General features: G+C 51.1%; 1 protein-coding gene across 1 annotated transcript in view; it reads left to right on the forward strand.

Annotated features, from left to right (window-relative positions):
* The first annotated feature begins 7072 nt into the window (after window positions 1–7072).
* The window catches only part of ASB1 (ankyrin repeat and SOCS box containing 1), an 8586-nt gene continuing 6587 nt past the window's right edge, over window positions 7073–9071 (forward strand). Inside the window, 3 exon segments of the mRNA XM_031064403.1 lie at window positions 7073–7120; window positions 7217–7363; window positions 9026–9070. Of these exon segments, the coding sequence (XP_030920263.1) occupies window positions 7086–7120; window positions 7217–7363; window positions 9026–9070 (227 nt within the window). The 5' untranslated portion in view covers window positions 7073–7085.

Raw genomic sequence — 9071 nt, forward strand, 5'->3', positions numbered from 1 at the left:
CTGCTTGGAATTCCTGACCCCTCCTTCCCAAAGACACCTTGCTTTCCTTCCTCAGGGAATGGTTCAGAAATCGCGGCTAAAAATGACTTTGGGGGTTCTTTTTTTAGCCCTGGGCTCCGGGCAGGGTGGAGGTGGCTCTTGCTTGGTTGGGTTTCATTAAATCCCTCCTCTCAGCAGAGCAGCCCAGGGCTTTCTTTCCCCCCTTTTTGTTTCCCCATTCAATAAACACACATCCGCTGCAGCCTGGCTTAATGAAATTGTGTGAGGCGCTTGCGGGAGGAGGATGTTTATTTTTCTCTGCCGCTTCACCCAGGCTGCTCCGGGGGCTGTGTGCCTGCAGAGCCCCTCCATAAAGAGACCCTTGTGCCTGGGGCGGCCCTGAGTGCCTGCAATACTCACTGAGCGTCGGGTATTGTATTTGCAGGCACCCCCGTGGCAGGCAGGAATGATGCATCTGACTCCATGTTCTCAGAAGATTTATTTGCTAATTTATTACTTTATGATACTGTATTATATTAAAGAATACTCTACTATACTAAAGAATACAGGAAGGATACTTACAGAATGCTAAAAAGATAATAATGAAAACTCCTGACTCTCTCCAGAGTCTCTTTTCCAGAGTCTCAACCCTGATTGGCCAAAGAGCCAAACCAACTCACAGCAGAACCCAATGGAACAATCACCTGTGGGTAAACAATCCCCAAACACATTCCACACGTGAGCACAACACAGGAGAAGCAAATGAGAGAAGGATTGTTTTCCTTTTCTCTTCTCAGCTTCCCAGGAGAAAAATCCTGGGTGAAGGGATTTTTCAGAGGATGTGAATGCCACAGCTGGGATTCTCTAGCTGCGGGGCGGGCAGGTGGGCAGCGCTGTTTCTGGGGAATTTTGGGGGAAAAAGTGTGCTGAGAGCACGGTGTTAAGGTGGGAAAGTCAAGCATTGGCAAGGCCAGAGCTGCCTGGAGAGCTGGCCTAATTCATCTATTTATGTCTCTTATTTTTGCACAGTACCCTGCTTGCAGTATTTTCTCCTTTTTCTCCTTTGCGCTTTTCCATACACGTCCAACGCCGTGGAGCTCCTGCTGCCTGTTCCTAGCTGGATGCACCTCCCAAGCCACCTCCCCTGGGGGAATGTGGAGGTGTAGTTGCTGCTGTGGGGTTCTTTTGTCACCAGTGCAGGTTTCTGACAGGGCTACTCGGTGCTGATCACACCCAGTTTTGCAGCAGACCTCGTTTAAAACCTCATTCCCAAGGCACTGGGAGCTGCATACCTGGGCATGGATCTGGACTGCCTGGAATGCCTTCATGGATTGGAGTGGATGATTTTTAAAGGTCCCTTCCAGCCCAAATAGTTCTGCAATTTCTATGGAATATTCACTGTTTGATGGGTTGGACTAGATGATCTTTAAAGGTCCCTTCCAGCCCAAATCGTTCTATAATTTTTATTAAATATTCACTGTTTGGTGGGTTGGACTGCAGGATCTTTGAAGGTCCCTTCCAACCCGAACCATTCAATAATTTCTATGAAATATTCAGTGTTTGACCTCTCTGTGTGTCAGAAACGCTGGTTTGGGATGAAGAGGACAATGGCCACGCTCAGGGGAAGAGGGAGGGATGTGGAATCACAGAATCACTGAGTTGGAAGGGACCCACAGGATCATCAAGGTCCAACTCCTGTGCATTTTGGAAATGAGCTTTTCTCTTCCCCGGCTCTTTTTTTCCCCCCATTCTTGCTTTTCCTTGAGTTATTTCTTCTGAAAATTCCACACAAGTACTGAAAGATGTTGTTCAAGTGGCAAAAACAGGTGAGGGGGAGGTGGAGTGTGTGAAAAAAAACCCTTTCCATCTTTATTTTCCCAACAAAATCTGAATATTTTTTGAAGAGGGGAAAAAAAAAAAACCCAGCTAAAAATATAAATAAATCCCTTTTGTCTGCAAATCCCTGGTGGGAGTTGGGCTGAAACGTTCCTGAGTGACTCATTCCTGGGCAGCCCTTTGCTTTTTTGGATGGAAACTTGTCCTCAGCAGATTTTCTGGTATTTTCTAACCTGCCTGTGAGGAGGTGTTTCCTTTGTGGACTGAGGTAAAGGAGGCGCCTGCTTCTCCTGTGAAATTCCCACATCTGCCATCAAAGGATGGCTGTTTCTCCTGGAAAATGGTGATAAAAGCTCTATCGGTGTTTTCCTTCCCTGCCTCAAACTTGTTCATGATGATGGCCCTGGAGAAAAAAAAAATGTCTGCAACTGTGCTTGATCCATGAGCTGGGAACCTGTGGCTGGATCCTGCTGGAGACACCAGGCTGACGGATTTGGGTTCTTCATGCTCCTGAGGTGTCCACAAGGACTTCCAGAGCCTTTCACACTCCAAATGGAAATAAACGATAGGAAAAGAATGAGGGAAAAGCAGGGAATCCCATAATTTAACCAGGAGAAATGGAAGGGATGTGTAGGACAATCGCTGCCCTGTTTCCTTATCAACGGGCACCCTCTGGGCAAGGCTGAAAATCCTAACCAAAATTCCAACCATCAGAGGTGCTGTGACCCACACCCCTCCGGGCACACCCAGTAGGGAACACTCCCCTTCTTTAGGGCTATTTTTCCTTAATTGTGTTAATCCTGATGGCTCTTGACTCAATTTTAGCCCTTTTCCCTCACTGTCAGGACGGATTGTCCCAGTTTCCCTGGGAGCAGCGGGGTGACAGTGGGGTTCAACTCTTTCTCACTATGATGATGATGATGATGGAGGATGATGGGTGGGATTTTCTGTGGTGTTGCAGTGGAATCTCCACTCCACACCCTCCACTTTCTCCCACCCAGGATGGAAGGAGCAACGTGCTGGACACCTGATGGAAGGTTAGAACTCAGCTGGCTGATGATGATGGTCGGTGCTGCCCGTTTTCCCTCAGGACAGAGGCATTTAGGGCTGTTTGCAGCAGGATTGACTTCCTGGACTCCAAGCAACCTTTCTGTTGTCATCTCTGTGCTTCCAGCCCCAGTCCTAATGACATCCTGGATGCTGGAATTCAGTTCTCCTCCCCTCTCTCATTCCTGTTTTCTGTTGTTAATGCACGCCTTCATGTCCACTTCAGGAACCACACCAATTCCCCAGAAAAACATCGGGCTCTGCTAAAAACAGGGGGATGAGGGATTTTTTTCCCCCCCACCTCTTTCCCCACAGATGCATTTATCACTAGGGCAACTTCACTTGAGAGTTCACTACAAATCCAGGCCGATGGCTTGGATCCAGGCAGGGAGAAGTTTTATGGACTGAGCTAAGCGTGAATTACACTTCTGGTCACGGCATTTTCTTCCTTTCTTTTCCCTCACTGTGACCCTGGCATCGAAGCAGTTACAATTGCAGAGCATTCCATAATGCAGCTTTTTTTTTCCTGCTGCTTGGAAGGTCTGGGAGGAACCTAGGTGGATTTAAAAGGTGTGGTGCCCCTGGAAAAGGGCGTTGGAGGTGGTGGTGGTGAGGCTAACCACTGGTTTTAGCACCAGGTGTAAATTATTGTCTTTTTCAGGCAAGGCTCCCAAGATGTCCATGTTTATCCAGGAATGTGAGGGAGGTGCATTTTCTTCTCAGTCTGGCACTAAATGCAACCACTGGCTTCATTCCAGGGAGAAAAAGCAGTGGATTAATGGGAGTTCACGCCTGCCCCCTCTTCTGCCCTCAGCCACGATCAGGGGAAAGGGGAGGAAGGAAAAGGGGAAAGGGGAAAGGGGAAAGGGGAAAGGGGAAAGGGGAAAGGGGAAAGGGGAAAGGGGAAAGGGGAAAGGGGAAAGGGGAAAGGGGAAAGGGGAAAGGGGAAAGGGGAAAGGGGAAAGGGGAAAGGGGAAAGGGGAAAGGGGAAAGGGGAAAGGGGAAAGGGGAAAGGGGAAAGGGGAAAGGGGAAAGGGGAAAGGGGAAAGGGGAAAGGGGAAAGGGGAAAGGGGAAAGGGGAAAGGGGAAAGGGGAAAGGGGAAAGGGGAAAGGGGAAAGGGGAAAGGGGAAAGGGGAAAGGGGAAAGGGGAAAGGGGAAAGGGGAAAGGGGAAAGGGGAAAGGAAAGGAAAGGAAAGGAAAGGAGAAGGAAAGGAGAAGAAAAGGGAAGGAGCAGGGTCCTGGTGGGAGCCCAGTGGATGGGCTGATTCCTTTCTGGTCCTTTCTAGGGATCCCATTTCCAGGAGCAGGATGGCTGAACTTGTTTTATTTGGAGCATGAGGAGCACAGTTGGGAGAGGATGGGGAGTGGGAAGATGTGCTTGCTCAGGAGGGGCAGTGGGAAATCTTAGTGAATGTGGAGGGGGTGGCTGAGAGATCCTCTGGAGCAGCAGGATTTATGTATTATGTATTTAGTTTTTTATTTATTGAATTTGAAGGGATTTTTTACATTACTTCAGGTTTAGGAGCAGGAGAACAGGTCTTGCCTATTGGGTGAGCCAGCATGTGTTGCTATGTTGGATAAGTGACTATTTTTAGACCCTGGAAGTCTCCTCCTGGAGGCTCCAGTTTCAGTGTGGATTGCCAACAGCCTGTGCCCTCAGCTTGGCACAGCTGGTAGGAGCTGTCACGATATGCTGGACAAAAGGATTTCTCCATACACGGAAAAAGCGTTTTCTAGGTCTTCACTGTGCAAATTTCCACTTCCCCACTGCAGCCACTTGGAGCGACATAAATTGGCAGAGTTTAGTGCATTTCCCCGTGGGATTTTTCTTAAACACCTATGGATTCCCAGAGCTGGAGGCTGAGTCTGCACAGTCGCTCCCTCTCACCACCACTGTACAAGAACTCGTCAGGACAGCTTGGGATGGGCTGCTCTTCAGGTGCATTTAAGGAAAAGTTAAAAAAGAAAAAAAAGGGAGAGAATCAAAGCCTAGTTTAGGAGACAAACTGCTGGAAAATCTCCTGGGATACGGTCTGTAAGAACTTTCTGCCTTTATTGCAGTAAGAACTGAAGGAACCTCAAACCATGAGCAAGTCCAGCCTTGCCTGTCCTGTTTATCCATCCCTTTATTCCCCTCTAGGGCTCTGCTTTCCCACATGGTATATTGCTAATAAACAGTGCTGCATCCTCTGCTCCCCTTTCTCGCCTGTCCACACTCTCCCTGCAGGAGAAGAGAAGAATCAGCTCCAAATTAAAAAAAAAAAGGAAAAGCACACAGACCAACATGGTTTTTCCCCTGGATGAGCCCCCATTGCTCCACTGGAGCTGGAGGAGCTCACTAAATGTATTCCCATTAAATGGGTAAGGGATGCAGCAGGGAATGGGATGTGTAGGGCTGCTTCCCTGCCCAGAGTGGACACAGAGTGGGGCACACAGAACCTCTGGATGCAGCTGTAAATTGGGGTTAGAAACCAAGCCAGGAATTGCCTGGGTGTGCCTCACCCAGTGGTGCAAGGGCTGCAGGCAGGGGAAGGTGGCAGTGCTAGAGGATCTGAAATTCCCATCAATCCCACCCCCTCCTGATCTTCCAGCAGGAAAAAGAAAAGGGATTGGATTTGCAGACTCTCTCCTGCGTGTTCCTTGAGCCCAAAGTACAACAGTCACAGGAATCCGTGTTTGCAGCCAGAGCCTGGGTGGATGGATGGATGGATGGATGGATGGATGGATGGATGGATGGATGGATGGATGGATGGATGGATGGATGGATGGATGGGTGGATGGATGGATGGATGGATGGATGGATGGATGGATGGATGGATGGATGGATGGATGGATGGATGGATGGATGGATGGGTGGATGGATGGATGGATGGATGGATGGATGGATGGATGGATGGATGGATGGATGGATGGATGGATGATGCTATGTAAGATACTTTTTTAAAGAAAGGACTCGCAGTGAGATAGCAGCCACAGGACACCTGAATCTTTCAGAGAAAAAGAATTTATTACTCCATTATCACAAGAAATGAACTTCTTCCTGCCTCGAATGCACTGTCAGTATTCGGAGGAAGAAGTTGACGATGACCAGGCAGAATCCTGTATTTGAATGGAATTTATGCATCGTGTATGAGGTGTATGAATATGCAACAGGCTGTTTCTTTTAAGGGTTAATCCTCTGTTAACCTGGGTCCTTTTTCAGGTTTATTTTGCCCAGAAAAGGTACCCGGACCATCTGTAACTCTTTGTTTTTATTGTCTCGTATTGTCCGAATTCAATTTGTCCAAATTATTATTACTCTAATTGTATTACTATTTTTTATAACCATTTTATTACTATTAAACTTTTAAAATTTTAAAAACAAGTGATTGGCGTTTTTCATAGATGGATGGATGGATGACCACCATTCTCTGCTGCCACTGGAGACTAGAAAATGTGCGCCTAGAAGCTGAGGGTGTGTTTTAAATGGTTGTAGAGCAATAATAAGGATATAAAGCTGTTAGAGAATGTTCAAAGAAATGTCACGAAGGTGACGTCCATGAAGATGAAGGGAATAGAGGGAATGAAGATGGTCAAGGGACAAAGAACAGCTGAGGGCACTTGGCTTGTTCAGCTGGAGGAGGAGGTCTCAGCATGGCCTGCATCTTCCTCCCGAGGGACAGCTCCAATCTCTGCTCTCTGTGACACGGACAGCACCTGAGGGAATGGCTGGAGCTGTGTCAGGGCAGGGTTAGGTGGCAGATCAGGAAAAGGTTCCGTCCCCAGAGGGTGCTGGGCACTGCCCAGGCTGCCAGAGCCCAAGTAACATTTGAGCAATGGTCCCAGGGTGGGATTGCTGGGCTGTCTGTGCAGGGTTGCACTGCAGGATGCTTGTGGATCCCTTCCAAGCGAAGATGCCGGAAGCTGCGCTGCGGGAAAACCGAGATAAGATCGGTGAAATGAGCAGAAACGGAGAGAAAGGAGCCCACAAACGCTGCGGGAAGCTGTCCGGCCTGTGCCCCCGCTGTCCCGGCTCCGCAGCGGGAGCCGCCGCGCCCTGAGGGGAACCAGCGGCCGGGCCGGGCCGGCATGGGGCGGCTGAGGGACGAGGGGCCGCGGGGAGGATCCACCTTAAGGGGATCAGGAAGCGAAGCGGGGCCAATCAGGCCGGGCAGGGAGGCCGGGAAGGAGGAGCCGAGGGAGGGACCGGGGCAGGGCGAGAGAGCGGGGCCGGCGGGGCGCGATGGCGGAGGGCGGGGACGCGCCCGCCCCGGGCAGGTACCGTGGGCAGGGGGGGGCCGGGGGACAGCGGGGTCGCAGCGCTTTGCCAGCGCTTTCGCAGCCCTTTCTGACCCGCCGTGTGCCTCTCTCCAGCGCAGGTCGCAACCTGAAGGAGTGGCTGCGGGAGCAGTTCTGCGACCACCCGCTGGAGCACTGCGAGGACACCCGGCTGCACGACGCGGCCTTCGTGGGCGACCTGCCCACGCTGCGCAGCCTGCTGCAGGACGAGAGCTTCCAGAGGTGGGCATGCCTGCCACACACACCTTAAAGAGCATCCAGTGCCACCCTGGGACACCTGCCCCCCTCCCAGGGTGCGCCAAGCCCCTCCTGCCTGGCTTGGGAAACTTCTAGGGATGGGGGTTTCTGTGGGAGAGGTGTCAGGGAGGATGCTGCGCTCGCCGTCCTCACAGCTGCGCCTTTTGGGGGCTCCCATCTCAGCCCTTTTTCTTGTGAGAGGTGTCGGGGTGTTCTCCCCACTGTTCCCACAGCCTGCACCTTTTGGGGGCTCCCATCCCACCTGCTGGTTTTGGGGAGAGGTGTTTCCTAGAATGTCCTTGCTGTCCCCACAGCCTGCTCCTTTTGGTGAGCCCCATCTCATCCGTTTTTTTCATAGCATGGTTTGGGTAGGAAGGGACCTTAAAGCTCACCTTATCCCACCCTCTGCCACAGGCAGGGACACCTTCCACTATCCCAGGTTGCTCCAAGTCCTGTCCAGCCTGGCCCTGGACAATTCCAGAGAAGGGGGTTTTTATGGGAGAGGTGTCAGGGCGGGAGGATGCTCCCCTTTCCCCCAGATCATTCCCCTGGTTTCCCAGGAGGCAGATCTCACAGCTGCTCGTGAGGCTGTGGCAGCTGTGCATGAACTCTTTGCAGATCAGGATAGGAATGTGATACCAGGAAAACGGGAGCCTGCGGATAATGGGGAAAACATACAAAAGGGATTATAATCAACTGTAAACCTGAAACACCCCATGTTACAAAATCTGCCCAGTGCTAACCCTGTGACTGTGGGGATAGTTAATTAATTTTCCTGCATCATGGAGAAATCTGCTTAGAGTGCTAAATGTTTCCCAGCCTCGAAAAAAAAAAAAAAAAGGTGTTATTTCAGCATGATGAAAATGAGAATGAGCCAGCCCTTCTCTCTGCTACCTGGGCAGCTGGGGCCCTTGGGGCCCTTGGGCTGAGGGCTTTTTGGGGGAAAAAGCAGAGTTTGACAGGAAGAGGAGGGTGGGGCCCACAGCTCCATGCAACAGGTGATGGAGTGAGCAGAGAAGTGATGTCTTTGAATTGGGAGGGAGATATGGACCTGAAAGCTCATCCTAATCCTAACCCTGGAAACGGGCAGGGACACCTTCCACTGGGCCAGGTATCTCCAAGCCCTGTCCAGCCTGGACTTGGACACTTCCAGGAATGGGGCGGGCACAGCTTCTCTGGGCTGCCACTTTGGGACATCTCCCTTTAAAAGGGACAGAGGGGAGAGATTGTTATGATTTTTTTATAGGTGATTTTTGAGGCAGGGTTTGTGCAGGTGTGCAGCCCCTGGCACAACTAAAGCCCACTGTCCAAGCAGCCAGGTGATTCTGTTTCACCTGTCCAGGCAGCATCTGTCAGGTCATTGACAGGAGCTTTTTGGGGCTGCTAAAAGTGCCAGAAATCAGAGAATCATATCCTGAGTGGGCGGGACCCACAGGATCATCCTGCCCAAGCCCTGTCCCTGCACAGACACACAACAATCCTGCCCTGTGCATCTCTGAGAGCGTTGTTCCAGCGCTCACGGAGCTCTGGCAGCCTCAGGGCCGTGCCCATTCCCTGGGGAGCCTGGGCAGTGCCCAGACTCCCAGGGGGCACCCTCCTGGAGGGATTTGGGCTGCTCTGACCGTGTTTTTCCCCCTCCCCTGGCAGCCGGATCAACGAGAAGTCGGTGTGGTGCTGCGGCTGGCTGCCCTGC

Source organism: Geospiza fortis, unplaced genomic scaffold (assembly GCF_000277835.1).
Source record: "Geospiza fortis unplaced genomic scaffold, GeoFor_1.0 scaffold46, whole genome shotgun sequence".
Lineage (NCBI taxonomy): Eukaryota > Metazoa > Chordata > Aves > Passeriformes > Thraupidae > Geospiza > Geospiza fortis.